Raw genomic sequence first — 19,020 nt, forward strand, 5'->3', positions numbered from 1 at the left:
CTACTTTCTCTCTGACTCCAGCTTTATGTTATTTTTGTATTGATTCCCACTGTCTTGCAAATGTAGTTAGTGTGCATGGTTGGCCTCTGCCCACACCTTTCAGAATTAGCATCTAGTTCATGCCTCCTCTTCCCTGTTCTCCCCTAGTTCCTTGCCAATCAAAACCAGAGGAAATGGAAGCACTGCCAAGCTAGTGTGTTGATTGGGAGCTCATACTTGCTAGAAGTACCCATTTCAGTCATGGCAAGCACACTGAAACTCCAATCAGAAAACAGTCATTTTATAGCCAAACAACAGTGACTTGGGGTCCTGCAGTCGTAGCCTTTTATCAATGAGAGCCTGCCCTTTATTACAGACTATTCATGCCAATGATCTTTCAGGAATTTCTTGCCACATGAATCACTTTCAGAAGTGAGGGCAAGACTAATTTTTTTTCATTCTCTCCCCATGCTTATACTGTGATTTGGTGGAAGAATTCAGTATGCGGATTAATTTTTAAATATTTTTATCAGGAAAAGGGTTGGGGCTATACCTGGGGTTGCTTGAAGGTTATTTCTGGCTCTATGCTCAGGAATGACCCTTATCCCTCTAAGGGAGCTCATGGAAGTGTATATGGTTTTGGGATTCAAACCAGGGTCACAGACAATGTGGCTGCATCAAAGGCAAGTATTATACAGTTTCTCCAGTATCAGTGTCTGAATTTTAATTATTTTTATATTTTAAAATTTTGATTCAAGAACTGTGATTTACAAAGTTGTTGATAGTAGAGCTTTAGGCATATAATATTTCAACACCAATCCTACAACCAGTGTCAACTCCCTGCCATCAGTGTTTCCATACTCCATCCCAATCCCCACCCTCACTCCCACCCACTGCCCTACCCCACACACCTGCAACCTTGACAGTCACATTACAAAGTTACAGTGGTTGCAGCTTAGATCTCATGTCATCCAAAACATAGACTGTTAGTGTTGTTGAGTCTGTGTTTTGGGTATATAGCTATCCCACTCTCCCACATCATCAGTATAACTGAAGCCCTGACCCCTGCTTGTCCATTACTTCCCTTTCTCTTCTTCTTTCCTTCTATATCCTTCTCCTCCCTATATTCTGGGGTCAAGTGTGATCTAGGGATCCCCTTTACTACATTACATTTCCTCCTCCAGTTAGTCTATAAGCAACAGATAAGGGAGATTATCCTCTCTCTTTCCTCTTCTTACTTTACTCAACATGGTATCTTCCAGTTCCAAACCAGGTTGCATCAAATTTCATAATTTCATCATTCATTGCAGCTGAATAATATTCCATTGTGTATAGATATCACATCTTCATAATCTATTTTTCTGTCATTGGACATCTAGGTTGATTCCATGTCTTGGCTATGGTACTAAGAGCAGCAATGAATAATGCTGTGCACGTGTTCTTTTTAAAGCACTCCTTATGAGATAAGGTACAAAGTAAGGGCATCCATTGTCTCCACTTTTATTCAATCTAGTGTTAGAATTCCTGGCTACAGTAATCAGGCAAGAAAAAAAATCAAAGAGATCCAAACTGGATAAAAAGAATTCAAGTTGTCACTATTTGCAGTTGACATGATAATATACAGAGGCCCCTAAAGAGTTCCTAAAAAGCTTCTTGGAGCAATAAACCCAAACAGCAAAGAAGCAGGATACAAAGTCAATACACAAACATTGATCACATTCTTGTGTAAAAAGAATGAATCAACATGCTAACCTTTCAGTACATGTATTGCAAACCGTAATGCCCCAAAGGAGGTGGGGAGGAAGAGAGAGAGACTGAGGGAAACAGAGACAGAGAAAAAGAGGAGAAAGAGTAAGAAGGAGAGTGCCTGCTATGGAGACAGGTGGGAGCAGGGTGGTATGAGGGAAACTGGGGACATTGTTGGTGGAAACGTACACTAGTGGAGGGATGGGTGTGGAAACACTGTATGACCGAAACCCGACTGATCAGCTTTGTAATACCATACCTCATGATGACTCAAAAAAATCAAAAAGAAGAAGAAAAAAACGATCAGTGGAAAAAGAGTCAATTCCATTTAAAATAGTATCCAAAAACATCAAGTATCTAGGAATCAGTGTTTGAATTTTAACAGCAATACCTGAATATTTTTGTGTTCTCACTCTAGTCTTTTAGTAGAAGTAAAAAAAAATTGTCTATTAAAACTCCTTATTTTCTCTGTGTAATTTTTTTTCTAAATTGCAGTGAAACTTTAAAAAGTCCTTTGGGGCCATGGGAATATTGAAATATTCGTAGTACAAAATATCAAAAGGATAAAAAATATTGCTCATTAGAAGAGTTAGTTTCATTATTTCATTAAATATAATTTGCTGCATAGTTTTGTTATGTGGCAAGAATTTCTTTTTTAATATTTTAAAATTTAAAGAACCCCGATTTACAAAGTTATTGATAGTAGAGTTTTAGGCATACAATATTTCAACACCAGTCCCACCAACAATGTCAGCTTCCCTCCACCAATGTTCCCATACTCTATTGCCTCCACCCCTTGCCCCACCCCTAATCTGCCATCTTGACGGGGACATTTTAAAATTTGGTGGTTGAAACTCAGAGCTCATGCTTTCAGTGTTGTTGAGTCTGTGTTTGGATATATAGCTATACCATTCTCCCATATCACCAGTATAACTGAAGCCCCAGCCCCAGTTCCCCCATTCCTTCCCTTTCTCATCTTTTTCTTGTCCCCCCCACCTTGTAGTAACAATTTCTTAAGTTTCTGTTTCTTCTTTTTTTGCCTTTTTGAGTCACACCTGACGAGGCTCAGGGGTTACTCCTGGCTCTGCACTGAGGAATTACTGCTGGCAGTGCTCAAGGAACCATATGGGATGCTGGGGATCAAACTTGGCTTAGCCACATGCAAGGCAAATGCCCTAGCTGCTGTACTGTCACTCCCTGCCCACCAATCTAAAAATCTTACTATGGCCATAGCTTTGTTTTCAAAAGACCATTTTCATTCACAAATCACATGAATGATTGGAGAAAAACCTTAAGACTATGTTTTATGGGCCTACATGTATACATATATATGTATAACATGTAGGCCCATATATACCATATAAAGCATTTAAAAGAGCAGTTTTAGGCTCACGACAAGATTGAAAGAAAGATTAGACTATCCCATGTCTCCACTGTCCACACAATATGAAATCTCCCCATTACTACCATCCCATATCACTTGGGTACAATTGGTACAGTTGGCGACGCTGCACTGACACATCATTATCACCTCAAATCCACTGTTTACTATAAACTCACTCTTGGTGTTGTATTATGGGTTTGGACAAATTCCTAATGACACATACCCATCCTCATTCTATATTATGGTAGTTTTACTGTTGTGAAACCTTCTGTTCTTTGCCTAGTCCTCTCCTTCAGAAACCCAGCATCCACTGATTGTTGTACTGTCTCCATAGTTTTGCCTTTTCCAGAATGGCATTCATTTGGAATCACATGGGCTTTTCAGATGCGCTTCTTCATTCATATACATTTAAAGTTTCTCTGTATCTTTTCATGGCTTGAGATTTGATTTCTTTTTAGCTCGGAATAACTTTCTGTATGGAGATTCACAGTTTATTAAATCACATACTGAAGGACATTTTGGTTACTTTCAAGTTTTGGCAATTCTGAATGAAGCTACTCTAAATATTTATGAGCAGATTTTTCTGTGATAATGTAAACACATGTCCTTTAGGTAAACATCAAGGGTCATGATTGCTGGATCAAGTAAATTTCTCTTTTCAGAGTTACTGTACCGAGACTGGAGAGATATTAGGGCCAGTAGGGTGTTTACTTTGCACATGGCTGACCCGGGTTCGATCCCCAGCAACTCATTTGTTGCCCTGAGCAACACCAGAAGTGATGCCTGACCGCTGAGTCAGGAATAAGTCCTGAGCACTGCTGCGTAGTGCCCTCAACCCTCAAAAGTTGTCATACCATTTTGTTTCCTGTCAGCAGTGAGTGAAGTTCCTGTTGCTCCACATCCTTGTAGGCTTTTGGTGATGTCTGTACTGGATTTTAGTGATACTAATAGCTGTGCTGTAGTCCCTCGTTGTTGTTTTCTTTTACATTTCTTCATGACTTATGATGCAGAGTATCATTTCATATTGCTTATTTTCTATTTGTGCATCTTTTTTGCTAAGTTGTCTGTTAAGCTCATTCATTGCTTACTTTTTAGTTGGGTCATTTGTTTTCTTATTGTTGAGTTTTAAGAGTTCCATGTATATTAGACCAGCATACCTTTGTGAGATATGTATTCTGGAAAACTTTTTTACTATTATGTGGCTTGTTGTTTTATTCTCTTAACATTTTTCACGGGCTGGAGTGATAGTGCAGCAGGGAGGGTGTTTGCCTTGCATGTGGCTGACCCAGGTTTGATTCCTCCGTCCCTCTCGGGGAGCTTGGCAAGCTACCGAGAGTATCTTGCCCACATGGCAGAGCCTGCCAAGCTCCCTGTGACATATTCGATATGCCCAAAACAGTAACAAGTCTCACAATGGAGGCGTTACTGGTGCCCACTTGAGCAAATCGATGAGCAACGGGATGACAGTGATACAGTGAACATCTTAGCTGACTTGCATGCATATTTAGATGGGGTGCTTGCCAAGGATCCACATATTAGTTTGTGGTGTTTACATTATCAACTGAGGTGCTTGTTGAGTGTTTACTTTCTTTATTTGTTGTGATTGCATATGTGTTTGTCAATTTCTTAATTGAAGCATACACATTTTGGTGGTAGTGCACACTAAGGTCACTGATGTATTCACATATGTGCTCACAAGCAGTTCATACTTAACTGCTATGGTGCTCACACATCTATTTTGTTGCAAGTCTTGTCCCAGGGTGAGGAATTACACCCTTTTAGTTGCAGTACTCAAACACACCTGCTTGTGGTTTGCATGAAAATCACTTGTGGTGTCAGGGATCACAGGCAGCAGAGCATCCAGAATGATATTAGGGGCATGTGGTTACAGGAGTCAAATTTTTAGAGGTCTTGTAAGGTACTGAAATTATAAATTGTAATGAATTATAAATTATTAAATTATTTTGGGGGCTTTAGAGCCGTATCTGTCGTTGTTCATGGGACTAGTCCTGGCTCTGTGCTCAATTGAGGATTATTCCTGTCATGCTCAGGGAACAGTTTATGGTGCTGAAGATTGAACTTTTGTTGGCCATGTGCAAGGCAAAAATTTTGCCTTCCGTATTAACTTGAAACCTGTTGTTTATTTTATACTTCGTGTTCTTGGTGTTATATTTTAGAAGTAATTGCCAGATACAAGTTGATCTAGGTTTTCTCCTATGTTATCTCTAGGAGTTTATAGTTTTGCATTTTTTCCTAGGTCCATTATCCACTTTGAATTTCATTTTATAAAGAATATGAGTTATGTGACTAGCTTTATTTTCCATGTGGATGCCCAGTTTTTCCTGTATCATTGTTAAAAGACTATCTTTGCTCTATTTTTGCCTTTGCTCCTTTGTCAAAGCATTAGTTGACTAATGTATGGGATTAGATCTAAATTTTAGAAGACCTGATTTGCAGCAGTATTCTCCTTAGCATTGCTATCAAAATAGTGATTCCCACACCTAAGACAAATCTAGAAAATCTAGGTCATATTCTGTAGTGGCTGTTCTAAGGAATCCATTCTTTTAAAGAACTGTGGAAAGGGTTAGGAGGTTGCTCAAATGGTAGAGCACATACTTTGCATGAATGAGGCTCTGAGTTCCTTCCTTGAGACTATATGATAGCACCACTACATATTTCTATAGCCCTAGGTCACTGAAAACACTGGCCCCCCAACAATAAATGACTATAGACAATCCTGAGGTTAAGAGTTTACAAGTTTTTAATTTGTTCCTTTAAAACATGAAGATCATGTTTTAAATGAAGATCATGTGGGAAAGTGGGATTATTTCAGAATGAACACAAGAGGAAAAAACAGAATGATTGCACTCACTTGTGGGATATAAGAAAACATAGTATGAAGCTAATACTCAAAGACAGTAGAAACAAGGGCCAGGAAGACTCGTTCATGGTTGAAGCTTATCACAAGTGGTGGTGGAGGGGGAGGGCAGTTAGGCTAGAGAAGAGACCATTGTGACAATGATAGTTGGAAATCAGCACTCTGTAACTGAGTGCTGAATGTAGGTAAAGGGAACAAAATGATAACCATTCAGTACAGTATTACAAACCATAATTCCCAAATAGAAAGAGAGAAAGGGAGAGAAATAAAGAAAGATAGGCACAGAGAGAGATAGAAAGAGAAAAGAGAGTGAGAGAAGAAAAGTGCCTGCCATAGAGGCTGACTCACTGGGGGGGGGACTGGAGACATTGTTGGTGGGAAATATACATAGTTATGACTGAAACACAATTATGAAAAGCTTTGTAACTGTGTATCTCATGTGATTTAATTAAGAAAAAACATGATCTTCCTTTATTTGATGTGTTGACTGCAAATATTTTATTCCATTCAGTTAGCTAATTTTTTTAGTTTTGGCCCATGTTTCTTTTGCCATAAAGAAACTTTAATTTCTGAGTCATAAAGAGAGGGACAGACATAAAATGACTGCACTCATTTGTGGAATATAAAATAACATACTATGAGACTAACACCCAAGCACAGTAAAGACAAGGTCCAGGAAGATTGCTCCACGGTTGGAAGCCTGCCTTATGTGCTGGGGGGAAAGGCAGCTGGGATAGAGAAGGGATCACTAAGTGAATGATGGTTGGAGGGATCGTTTGGTATGGAATATGTGTGCTGAAAGTAGATGAAGGACCAAACATGATGGCCTCTCAGTATCTGTATTGCAAATCATAATGCCCAAAAGTAGAGAGAGAGAGAGTAAGAGGGAAATAGGCTGTCATAGAGGCACGGGGAGGGGTAGGATGGGGGGAGGGATACTGGGGACATTGGTGGTGGAAAAGGTACATTGGCAGAAAGATGGGTGTTCGATCATTTTATGACTGAAACTCAATTATGAAAGCTTTGTAACTGTATCTCACAGTGATTCAATAAAAAAGAAACTCTACTCTTTAATTTGTAGTCCATTTGTTTATTTTTGATTCTGTTCCCTTTGCCAATAACACTGTATCATTTAAGGGCACCTTTGAGGTCCAGAAACCTGAAGTGTTCTGCCTGCATTTTCCTAGATATATGTTATATATTCTGTCTTTGATTCACTTTGAATTGATTTTTGTATAAGATGTGAGATATGGATCAAGTTTTTATTTCACATGGTTATCCAGTTTTTCCAACACTATTTGTTGAAGAAGCTGTCTTTACTTCATTTCATGCTTTCAGCACCTTTGTCAAAAATCAGCTGAACATATATGTGGGGATTTGTTCTTGGATATTCTATTCTGACCCACTTGTCTGAGAGTTGGTCTTATTCCAATGTCATGCTGTTTTGATCACTATGGCTTTATAGTGTAGTTTCAATTTGTATAATTATATCCCCACCATTTTCTTATTTTTCAGTATGGTTTTGGCTATTTGGGATCTTTCATGATACCATACAAACTTTATTATGGGCTGTTCTAAGTCCTTGAAGAATGTCGTCTAATTTGGAGAAGTATTGCATCGAATTTATATAGTAGTTTATGTAAGATGGCTACCTTGACAATAATGATTCTTCTAATCCAAGAGCATGGAATATTTTTCTATTTTCTAAAGTCTTCTATTTCTTTTTTAGTGTTTTGAAGTTTTCATAGTATAGATCTTCTGCCTGTTTTGTAGATTCCTAGGTACTTGATATTTTTTGACACAATTTTAAATGTGTAGATTCTATGATAGCTTTCTCCTCTGATTCATTATTTGTATATAAAAACGTGACCAATTTTTATGTATGACTTTTTAGCCAGCCAGTTTGCTGTATTCATTGATATTCTGGATCTATAAAATACTCATAAAGATCTACAACAAAAAATTTCCCAAACTCACAAAAATGGAAAGAAAAAATGAACAGGGAATTCTATGTGTAAGAAAAACAGAGGGACAACAGGCCCATAAAAATGCTCACCATAAATTATTATTAGGGAAATCCAACTCAACATGACCATGAAATATCATCACATGCCAATGAGAATGAACATACCGAAAATAGTGGGAACAATCTGTGTTGGCTGGGATGTGGTGACAAAGGAGCTCTCATCCATTGCTGGTGGGAATGTTATTTGATTCAATCCTTATGGAAAAGAGTATGGAGAGTTCTCTGTAGATTTTAAATTGAGCTACTTTACAACTCAGCAGTTCCACTTTTGGGTATCTACCCCCAGGACAGTAAAACATCCATTTAAAAGGATGTATGCACACCATTATTCATTGCAATACTCAGTGCAATAGCTAATATAAGCAATCAACCTAGATGTCCAATAAAAGATCAGTGGATCATAAAGATGTGGTATATATCCACAGTGGAATACTACACAGCTGTAGACAAAATTTATAAAGTGCCTGTCGAGATGGCAGCCAGGACTGGGGCGAGCAGGTAGGAGAGAGAACCTGGGAATACTGGTGGAGGGAAGTTGACACTGGTGGTGGTACTGATGATAGAACATTGTATGTCAAACACCCAATTGTGTATCATTATCATCCTGTTGCTCATTGATTTGCTCAAGCAGGCACCAGTAACAACTCCATTGTGAGGCTTGTTGTTACTATTTTTAGCATATCGAATATGCCACGGGTAGCTTGCCAGGCTTTGCCATATGGGTGGGTTACTCTCGGTAGTTTGCCAGGCTCTCTGAGAGGGACGGAGGAATAGAACCTGGGTCAGCCACATGCAAGGCAAACACTCTACTCACTGTGCTATTACAAAAAACCATAATCTTCCTTTTCTACAAAACTTTTACACAACTTTTATCTCTCTTGATGTAAGCAATGACTCCTCTGTCCTTTGCCAGTTATTACAGCCTAGAAAACAATGTGTAATGAACCAATTCTGTCTGGTGATACTTCTCTAGGTGCTTATGGACATTGTGATATATGTAAAGATTTATGAAATGAGAACTCTGATACCAGCAGTACTGGTTCTAGCAGGCATTTAAAGTCACATAGTGGAGTAAGATATAGAGAAAGTCATGCTTTGGAACAATCATCTGTTTCTATTTGAAAGGCATTCATACTGAAGGTCAATGAGTTTTAATATGGAAAGCCCACCAAACTAGACGTGATTAAGGCATGAAACAGAATGAAGGTCATGGGAAGGAATATCATGGGAATGAGTCAAATTAGGTTTGCAAAGGAAGAAAAAATAATTTCTGATGAATATAGGAAAAGGAGTCAAGAGCATAGGGAAATGTGTAAATGATCGATTGAGGAGTCTAGGAAAAATAAACACCAATTGATGGAATTGGGTAAGTTAGAAGGTAAGCCATCTTGGCAAGGAATATGGTACATGTGTTTTGGTCACTGAATTTGAGACAAGAGTGATATTGTCAAGTGAGCCAGTTAGAAATCTGGTGAAAGGTCAGGATTAGGTATTCCAAGACTGAAAATTCTAATCAAGGAATGGATGTGATAAACTGAAGGTGAATGAGTGAATGAGTAAGAAATAGGAGAACATCAGAGACAGCTGAAGACAGGGTGTTAAAAACTCTATGGGGGGCCGGAGCGATAGCACAGCGGGTAGGGCGTTTGCCTTGCATGCGGCCGACCCGGGTTCGATCCCCGGCATCCCATATGGTCCCCCAAGCACCGCCAGGAGTAGTTCCTGAGTGCAAAGCCAGGAGTAACCCCTGAGCATCGCTGGGTGTGACCCAAAAGGCAAAAAAAAAAAAGTAAAAACTCTATGGGTGGAGAAAGGAGAGAAACGTGAAAACAAGGAAGGGGAAGCTAGATAAGCCAGAATCAGTAGATGAAGCATTTTGTGTGTGTGGTTGTGAGGACGGGGCAGAACCAGCAGTGCTCAGGGCTTACTCCTAACTAACTCTGCACTTAGAAATTACTCCTAGTGGGCTCAGTGCAATGTATGGGATGCTGGCATACTGGCTTCACTCTTAAACATGAGATCTCATTGTGGCTTCATAACCTGTTCTCTTTTGGGAAAGAGGAAAAAGAGGCAGGATTTCTCTCATTTCCATAACTATTGAAAATACCAGTGATCATCAAAGGGGAACATTCTTTACTTTCTAGAGTATGAAATGGAGCCACATAATAAACGAGTTTTAGGAAAGCTATCTTTTTTTAAAAAAATTATTTTATTCTTTAATTAGTGAATCACCATGAGGGTACAGATACAGATTCACACATTTTCGAGCTTGTTTTTCCCTCATACAATGTTCCCAAACACATCCCTCCACCAGTGCCCATTCTCCACCACCAATAAGCCCAGTATCCCCCCCAATATCCAATCTCCCCCCACCTCACTCTGCTCCTTTTGTTCTCTCTCTTCAATTGGGTGTTGTGGTTTGCAATAGAAGTATTGAGTGGCCATTATGTTCAGTCTCTAGTCTACTTTCAGCACGGATCTCCCTTCCCAGGCAGGATCTCGTACCACATTTTACTTGGTGTTCCCTTCTCTATTTGAGCTGCCTTTTTCCCCAGCATGTGAGACAAGCTTCCAAGCCATGAAGCCAGCCTACTGGTACTTATTTCTACTATTCTTGGATATTAGTCTCCTACTCTGTTATTTTATATTCCACAGATGAGTGCAATCTTTCTATGTCTGTCTCTCTCTTTCTGACTCTTTTCACTTAGCATGATACTTTCCATGCTGATCCAATTATATGCAAAGTTCATGACCTCATTTTTTTCTAGCAGCTGCATAGTATTCCATTGTATAGATGTACAAAAGTTTCTTCAACCAGCCATCTGTTCTAGGGCACTCAGGTTTTTTCCAGATTCTGGCTATTGTAAACAGTGCTGCAATCAACATTCAAGTGCAGATGTCATTTTGACTATACTTTTTTGCTTCTTCGGGGTATATTCCCAGTAGTGATATTACTGGGTCAAATGGGAGCTCAATTTCTAATTGTTTGAGAAGCGTCCATATTGTTTTCCAGAAGGGCTGAACAAGTCGGCATTCCCACCAGCAGTGTAGAAGGGTCCCTTTCTCCCCACATCCTCTCCAACAGCGGTTGCTTTTATTCTTTTGGATATGTGCCAGTCTCTGTGGTGTGAGGTGGTACCTCATGGTTGTTTTGATCTGCATCTCCCTGATAATTAGTGATGTAGAGCACTTTTTCATGTGCCTTTTGGCCATCCATATCTCTTCCTTGGGAAAGTTTCTGTTCATTTAAGAAAGCCATCTTTTCTTGTTACTAATATTTTTTCTTTTGTTGGATTTAATTTTCATTCTTTTATTCTGTCTCTTTCTCCTCTTTCCCTTCAAAGGGAAACATACTTTTCTCCCTAGAGTATGAAATGCGACCACATGAAAAATAGTGTTTTAAGGAAAGCTATGCTTCCTTATTGCAAATATTGCTTATTTTACATTGGTTTTAGTTTTTCTGTCCCTGCTAATCCTTCCCCTAATCATTATTGATTTTTATATTGTTGCAGTGACAGGAATTGAACATTCACTCTTTGCACAGTTTTAGCTGTGGCACTTGCTGGGGAATGGCACGTCAGGTTGCAGTGTTCACTGAGGAGTATGCTCCTTTAGTTGCAGTGCTTACACATGTGCTTGTCAGGGTCGCATTCTCAGTTGAGGCACTTACATTAATGGTTGTTAATTTTCGCCAGGTATCACTATGGTGCTCACACATGTGCCTACCAGCCACACTTTTTGGCTGTACCATTTGCATACCTTTTTAGTTGTGGTATTTGCCAGGGGTTCTACCCCTTTCTGAGATGCTCACATATACCCAACTGTAGTGTGACCAATAATTGCCTGTGGTCCTGGGGATTGAAGGGAGCAGAGCTTCCAGGATCACCAATGATACATGTGGGACTTTGGGAATTTAAGCCCATGACCATATATTTCCACGGCAGGTGTTTTAAGTCACTTTCAATCACAGATTCATGAGCTGGTGCTGGTGTACAGATGTAGGAAGGTTAAAAAACACTGGTGTAGTACCTTTGTTATAACTGCATGTCTGTGGACCCATCTGCAGACAGGTGCCAATCCACAGATGTGAAAAGCTTGATGACAGCTGCTCTAAAACCTTACACTATTCTACTGGGTCCTGCAACTGTTGCTTTATATGGACATCTTCAGTCATTAAAAATAAATTCTGCCCTTGTTTCTTGAATATTTGTTTTATATAGTACAAACAGTTGTCTCATTGTCTCTTATAGGCACAGCAGCCTCGGAAAAATACTGAAGTGTGAAAACTTCTCTAAAGAAGGTGAACACATTGGTTGTTCCTTTGCTCTGACTATGCTGGAAGATTTCAGTTTTGAACAATATAATGTCCAAATAATGGTCACGGATAAGGAGGAAAAAATTAGGCCGTTCTTCCATATAGTGCATTTAGCGTCTCATGGTAAGTTCTAGAAGTCAAGTTTTCTGTGACGTGTGAATGTAATTGTTCTTTGAATAGTCAATATGAATAATAAAGGATGATGACTGGACTGTGAAGATTTCCTCAGGGGGAAATGACTGTTTTTCATGGACCTCATTGATAGACCCTTTTAAAAGAGGAAACTTTTGGAACACTAATATTTATTGAGCACTTTTTCCACATACTTTATCTTTGTGCCACATACTTTTTCTTTGCTCACTTGTGAGTAGGCTAAGACTATAGCAAGCATAGCAAGAAGCTAGTTCTATAATCAAGATTGGAGTGTGAGATCTCTGACTCTGAATGTGTATATCTTCTTTTACTTCTGATAGTTGAGAGGATTAGCCTGCAGAATAGATAGGATAGAATATAGATTCTAAAATAATAGATCACTTAGAAAAGGCTTATGCTGGTGGTGATATAATCAGGATTGTTATTCAGACACTCTTGAGTGGCACCAATACTTATTATTCAAGACAACAGTCACAGTCCCCTTACTTGGTAAGTAGCACTGTAGCACTGTCCTCCAGCAAATCAATTTGTTCGAGCGGGCACCAGTAATGTCTCCATTGTGAGACTTGTTACTGTTTTTGGCATATCTGGTACGCCACGGGTAGCTTGCCAGGCTCTTCTGTGTGGGCAGGATACTCTCGGTAGCTTGCCGGGCTCTCTGAGAGGGATGGAGGAATCAAACCCGGGTCGGCCGTGTGCAAGGCTGTGTGCAATAAATAGCCCTACCCGCTGTGCTATCGCTCAAGCCCCACTTGGTAAGTAGGGAAAGTATTTATAGGAGCACGTGCTTTGCATGTGGTAGCCCTGAGTTTGATCATAAGCACCATATGGTCTAGCAATCATCATGCCAGGAATACTCCTTGAGCACCACCACGACTGGAACAAGCATTTGGAAATAAAATATATTCTGGAAGGTCTAGCTAGTTTCTTCATCTAGCACAGGAATATAAACTCATGGTTTTTAAAAAATGGTTCGCTTGGGCTGGGGAGATAACTCTAAGGAGTGTGTGTCTAGCAGGTGTAAGGTCCCAAATTCCATCCCCAGCGTCATATAACCTTCCCTAACACCACTGGTTAATTGTTCTGGTAGTCCTTGAGTACATTGTGCCCTAGCACCAGTAGATTGAGCACATTGGATTTTGCCACACTGCTGAGCCAAGCACTGAACCATCTGGCTGCATTATTGGCCCAGCATCTCTAAAGTATCTCTCAGGGCCCTTTCGCACTATTGGAGGCGTCCCTAGGAACTGAGAAAACATGCTGTTGGCTCCTAAAATAAGGCCCAGAATCCTCTTTATATTTTTGCTTTAGGGCTCACACCGAGGGGTGCTCAGTGCTTAATCCTGTCTCTGTTCAGGGCTCACTTTTGGCAGTGCTTGGGAGTCACTGTGCTGCCAGGTATCAAAGCAGGGCCAATCACATGCAAGGCAAAAGCCATACATCCTGTACTATCTCTCTAGCTGCCTGGAAGGATTCTATTAAAGTTCAAATGCTGTATATAAGTATGTTGTGAATCTCTAACTCAGACGAGTGTAGCACTAGGCTTATTTCTTTGTTGTAAAACCTCAGAAAGGGAGCCCAGATTCCGAAGATTTATAGGGAAATAATCATAACCTGACAAAAATGAGCAGAAATTGTTTTAAAATTTTACTTGTCTTATTAACTCACTGTGAGATTGCAAAGTTATATGTGATTGGGTTTCAGGCTTATGCTGTTTTAATATCTATCCCTTCATCAGTGCCTACTTTCCTCCACCAGTGCCCTTCCCATTTGTTTCCCACCCTGCTTTTTTTTCTTTTTTATATTTTAGGCTTTTTGGGGGTCACACCCAATGATGCACAGGGTTTACTCCTGGCTCATGCACTCAGGAATTACTCCTGGCGGTGCTCAGGGGACTATATGGGATGCTGGGAATAAAACCCGGGTCGGCAGCATGCAAGGCAAATGTCCTACCCACTGTGCTATCATTCCAGACCTCCTATCCTGCTTTTATGAGAGGCATTATAAAACACATTCTTGCACTGTGGTTTACAGAACTGTTGCTTATAGAGTTTCATGCCTAACACTTTACCACCTTTTAGCACCACCTCTTTTTCCTGGTTGAACTCTCCCCTCCACTATAGACATTGTCCCCTTTCTGTCCTATGCCCCAGGCCTTTCAAGTGGCATGTTACCTACTGAAGACCAGTTTTCATGTTCTTTGTTTCCATTACCTTAGGGTATTCATTATTCCACTATTATGTTATTTATATCCTGCATATGAGAGAGATCACTCTGTGTAGGCTGGAGTCTCTTTTTCTAACTTCACTCAGCATAATGCTCTCTAGGTCACTCCATATAGCAGCCAATTTCATGACTATCTTTTCTTATGACTAAGTAATAGTCTATTGTTATATATGTACCATAATTTCTTTATGCAGTCATCTATTCTTGGACATTTGGGTTGTTTCCAGATTTTGGCTATTGTAGAAAAGGCTACAAGGAACTTAGGGGTGCCAGTGTCCTTTCTCCAATTTGTTTTTGGGTTCTTGGAGTACGTTCCAAGAAGTGGAGCTGCAGGGTCGAGTGGAAATCATTTCTTACATATTTTAGGGATGCCCATACTATTTTCCAAAAAAGGCTGGACCAGTTGACATTCCCACATGCAGTGGGGAATCCACAGCAGCACTGATTGTCCTTATTCTTTTTGATATGTGCAAGCCACTGTGGCAGAAGTTGCTATCTTGTTTTGAAATCCATCACTCTGATGAATAGTGATGCAGAGCATTTTCATGTGCCATTGTTCCATTTGTATTTCTTCTTTGATATAGTTTCTGTTTATTTCTTCACCCTATTTTTAATGGTGTTGGATTTTTTTGTATTGTCCCACTAGTACCTGATGTATCTTTGATATCGATGTGTTATCACATGAATGTTGATTAAATAATTTATCTCATTCCGTGGCTTCTATTAGCAGAAGTTTATTCATCACCCATTTCATTCTGTTTATTTTTAACGATGGATTTGCGGGTTTGGGGGGGGGGCAGTGGTCATTCCCAGTGGTTCTTGGAAGACAATGCATTGTTGGGGATCAAACCTGGCTCTCCTAAATGCCAATAAGTTCCTGGTCCTTTGAGCTATTTATCACCCTCACTGTTAGTAATGGGTACATTTGGGGTGGAGAGATAGAACAGAGGTTAATGTGCTTGCTTTGCAATGATACCTATTCTCTTCTGTTAGCCTTAAGATAGCATGCTCACTGTTCACAATAGCTAAAATATGGAAACAACCTGAGTGCCCTAAAACAGATGACTGGTTAAAGAAACTTTGGTACATCTACACAATGGAATACTATGCAGCTGTTAGCAGACATGAAGTCATGAAATTTGCTTATAAATGGATAAACATGGAGAGTATCATGCTAAGTAAAATGAGTCAGAAAGAGAGGGACAGACATAGAGGGACTGCACTCATTTGTGGAGTGTAGGGTAGCATCACATGAGGCTGATACCCAAGGACAGTAGATATAAGGGCCAGGGGATTGCCCCATAGCTGGAAGACTGCTTCATGAGCAGAGGGGAGAAGGCAGATGGAATAGAGAAGGGATCACTAAGAAAATGATGGCTGGAGGAACCAGTTGGGATGGGAGATACAGGCCAAAAGTAGATAATGGACCAAACATGATGACCTCTCAGTGTCTGTGTTGCAAGCTATAATGCCTAAAAGTAGAGAGAGAGAGTATGGGGAATATTGTCTGCCATGGAGGCAGGGGGAGGGTGGGAAAGGGGAGTTATCCCCGGGATATTGGTGGTGGGGAATGTGCACTGGTCGAGGGATGGGTGTTTGATCATTGTGAGATTGCAACCCAAACATGAAAGCTTGTAACTATCTCATGGTGATTCAATAAAATTTAAAAAAAAAAGATAGCATGTTCATGAAAAACTAACTTGACTGCTTTAACGATTTTGCTTAATTAACCAGTTATATCTAAAATAACTATTATTTTTTGTTTGGGCCTACATCCAGCAGTACTCAGGATACCATGCAGTGCTGGGAGTTGAACCTGGGACTCTGGCTCTCTGCTCAGGGATCACTCCTAATGGGGTCTAAGGGACCATTTGGGGTGAAGGGTTTAGAACCTGGGTTGGTCATATGGAAGATGCACATCATACCCACTATACTATCTCTCTGGCCATTCATTTAATTAATTTATTCATTTGTTTTTAGGCCATACCAAATGGTGCTCAGGAACTACTCCCAGATCTGTGCTTTATTTGTGTTTGGGCCATGCCAGGTGGTGCCCTGGATTGTGGAAAATATGAGCTCCAGGTTTTGTTATTTATTTTTTTGCTATTTGGGTCACACCCAGCAATGCACAGGGTATACTCCTGGCTCTGCACTCAGGAATTACTCCTGATGGTGCTCAGGGGACCATATGGGATGCTGGGAATCAAACTCGGGTTGGCCACATGCAAGGCAAACGCCCGACCTGCTGTGCTATCGCTCCAGCCCCCTGAGCTCCAAGTTTTAAAAAATAAGTTTGGGGTGGGGTTGAGACCACAGCCAGTGGTACTCAAGGTTAATTCTTGGCTCTGTGCTCAGGAATCACTCCTGGCTGGGCACAGAGCAACACATGCCGTACTGGGGATTGGACCTGGATTAGGTGTATGCAAGATAAGCACCTTACTTGCGTTCTATCTCTCTGCCCGCACCCCGCCCCCATATTTAAGCTTTAAACTGTAGTAATATATTCACAAACCATTAACTTGACCATATTCATCTTTAAGTTGGTGGCCCATTGAGTAGTGTTGTGTAACAAAACTGTTTCATCAAACTGAAGCTCTGTGATGGGGCTGGAGTGATAGTACAGTGGGTCGGGCTCTTGTCTTGCACATGGCCAATCGAGAATTTGATCCCCAGCACCCCAGATAGTCACCCAAACCCGGCCAGCACAGATCCCTGAGTGCAGAGTCAGGAGTAAGCCCTGAGCACAGCAGGGTGTGGCTCCAAAGCAAAAACAAACAAATGAAGCTTCATGAAAAATCCATTGCCACTCTTCCATTCTCACAAGCCCTTGAACCACCTTTCTAAGTTCTGTTTCTAGTATTTTTCACTATGTTGCATATCGCATAGGAGTAGAATCATATAGTACTTGTGCTTTGGTGGCAGCCTTATTTCATTCATCACAGTGTCTTTGAGGTTCATTCACTTTTGTAAGATGTGACCAAAACGGGGCTAATGTTTTCTTTTTAAGAAGAGGCCATACCCAGTGATGCGTAGGGGTCATGCTTGTTTTTTGCATCTAACTTTTCAATTGTAGTTTTTATTTTGTAAATGAATTACTGTGAGATACAGTTACAAAATTATTCATGATTGAGTTTCAGTCACACAATGTTGCAATACCCAACCCCTCGCCAGCATACATTTCCCACCACCAGTATCCCAAGTTTCCCTCCCTCCCCCCTCCAACCTACCTGCTCTATGGCACTTTTCTTCATTCTCTCTTTCTCTCTCCATTTAGGCACTGTTGTTTGCAATAGTGTTACTGAAAGCTTACCATGTATACCACTTTACCTCTTTTCAGCATTCAGTTCTTGTCTAGAGTGATCATTTCCAACTATCATTGTCATTGTGGTCCCTTCTCTGTCCCACAACTTGTGGCAAGCTTCCTACCATGGACCAGTCCTTCTGGCTTTCATTCCTACTGTCTTTGTGTATTATTCTCATACTATTATTATTCTCACACCATTATTATTTTTAATATCCTGCAAATGACTGTGATCATTCTATGTTTGTCTGAGGGGTCACTCGATAGTTTTTGAAGGACTGTGGGGTCCTGGGAATTGAACCTGGGGCTCCTTCATGCAATGCATATACTGCAGCCTTTCGAGCCATTTCGCTGACTCTAGGCTAATGTTATGCTTCTGTTCTATGACTGACATAAGTGAGTGACAGCTGGAGAACCCCATTGTACCAGGTGTCCCTTGATACCCATTGTCACCTGGACGGAGGCACATCATGGACAAAAGCACTTTTCTTTATTCTCTGTAATACAGCTGAGTGTCCTAACTACCCATTATTCATATTCTACCGGGTGCAAATCTGAGTTTATCTACCAAACACCTCTCTCATGTTATTCACAGGCTTACTAAATATTTAAAAATAAATTTCTGGTGCTAGAGAGATGTACAACGGAGAAGTCACTTGCCTTCCACATGGCGAACCCAAGCTCATATGTTGCTGCCCTAGAAGCCCCCAAGGATGCCTGGGTGGCCCTAGTGGTACGAGGCACCATTACATCACTTAATTAAATTATAATTGAATTATCCTTAATTAAAATAATAATTAAAATGAAAATTTATTGTATACTCCTAAGCCCACCAGGACTGATTCCGTGAGCACCGGACCAGGAGTAAGCTCTGAGCACCACCTGGTGTGGTCCCAAAACCAAATAAAATAAAATAATTTTCTGACATTTATTGTAGGTACTCAGAAATTGTTGGGTTCAGGAGATGTCTTAGTAGCTAAAGTGTCTGCTTTATAAGCATGAGGTTGTATGT

General features: G+C 40.4%; 1 protein-coding gene across 1 annotated transcript in view; it reads left to right on the forward strand.

Annotated features, from left to right (window-relative positions):
* The window catches only part of IL13RA1 (interleukin 13 receptor subunit alpha 1), a 109,902-nt gene that overhangs the window by 33,661 nt on the left and 57,221 nt on the right, over positions 1 to 19,020 (forward strand). Inside the window, exon 5 of the mRNA XM_012934045.2 lies at positions 12,264 to 12,451. Coding sequence (XP_012789499.1) covers positions 12,264 to 12,451 — 188 coding nt within the window. The remainder of the gene's footprint in view (positions 1 to 12,263; positions 12,452 to 19,020) is intronic.

This window comes from Sorex araneus, chromosome X (genome assembly GCF_027595985.1).
Source record: "Sorex araneus isolate mSorAra2 chromosome X, mSorAra2.pri, whole genome shotgun sequence".
Lineage (NCBI taxonomy): Eukaryota > Metazoa > Chordata > Mammalia > Eulipotyphla > Soricidae > Sorex > Sorex araneus.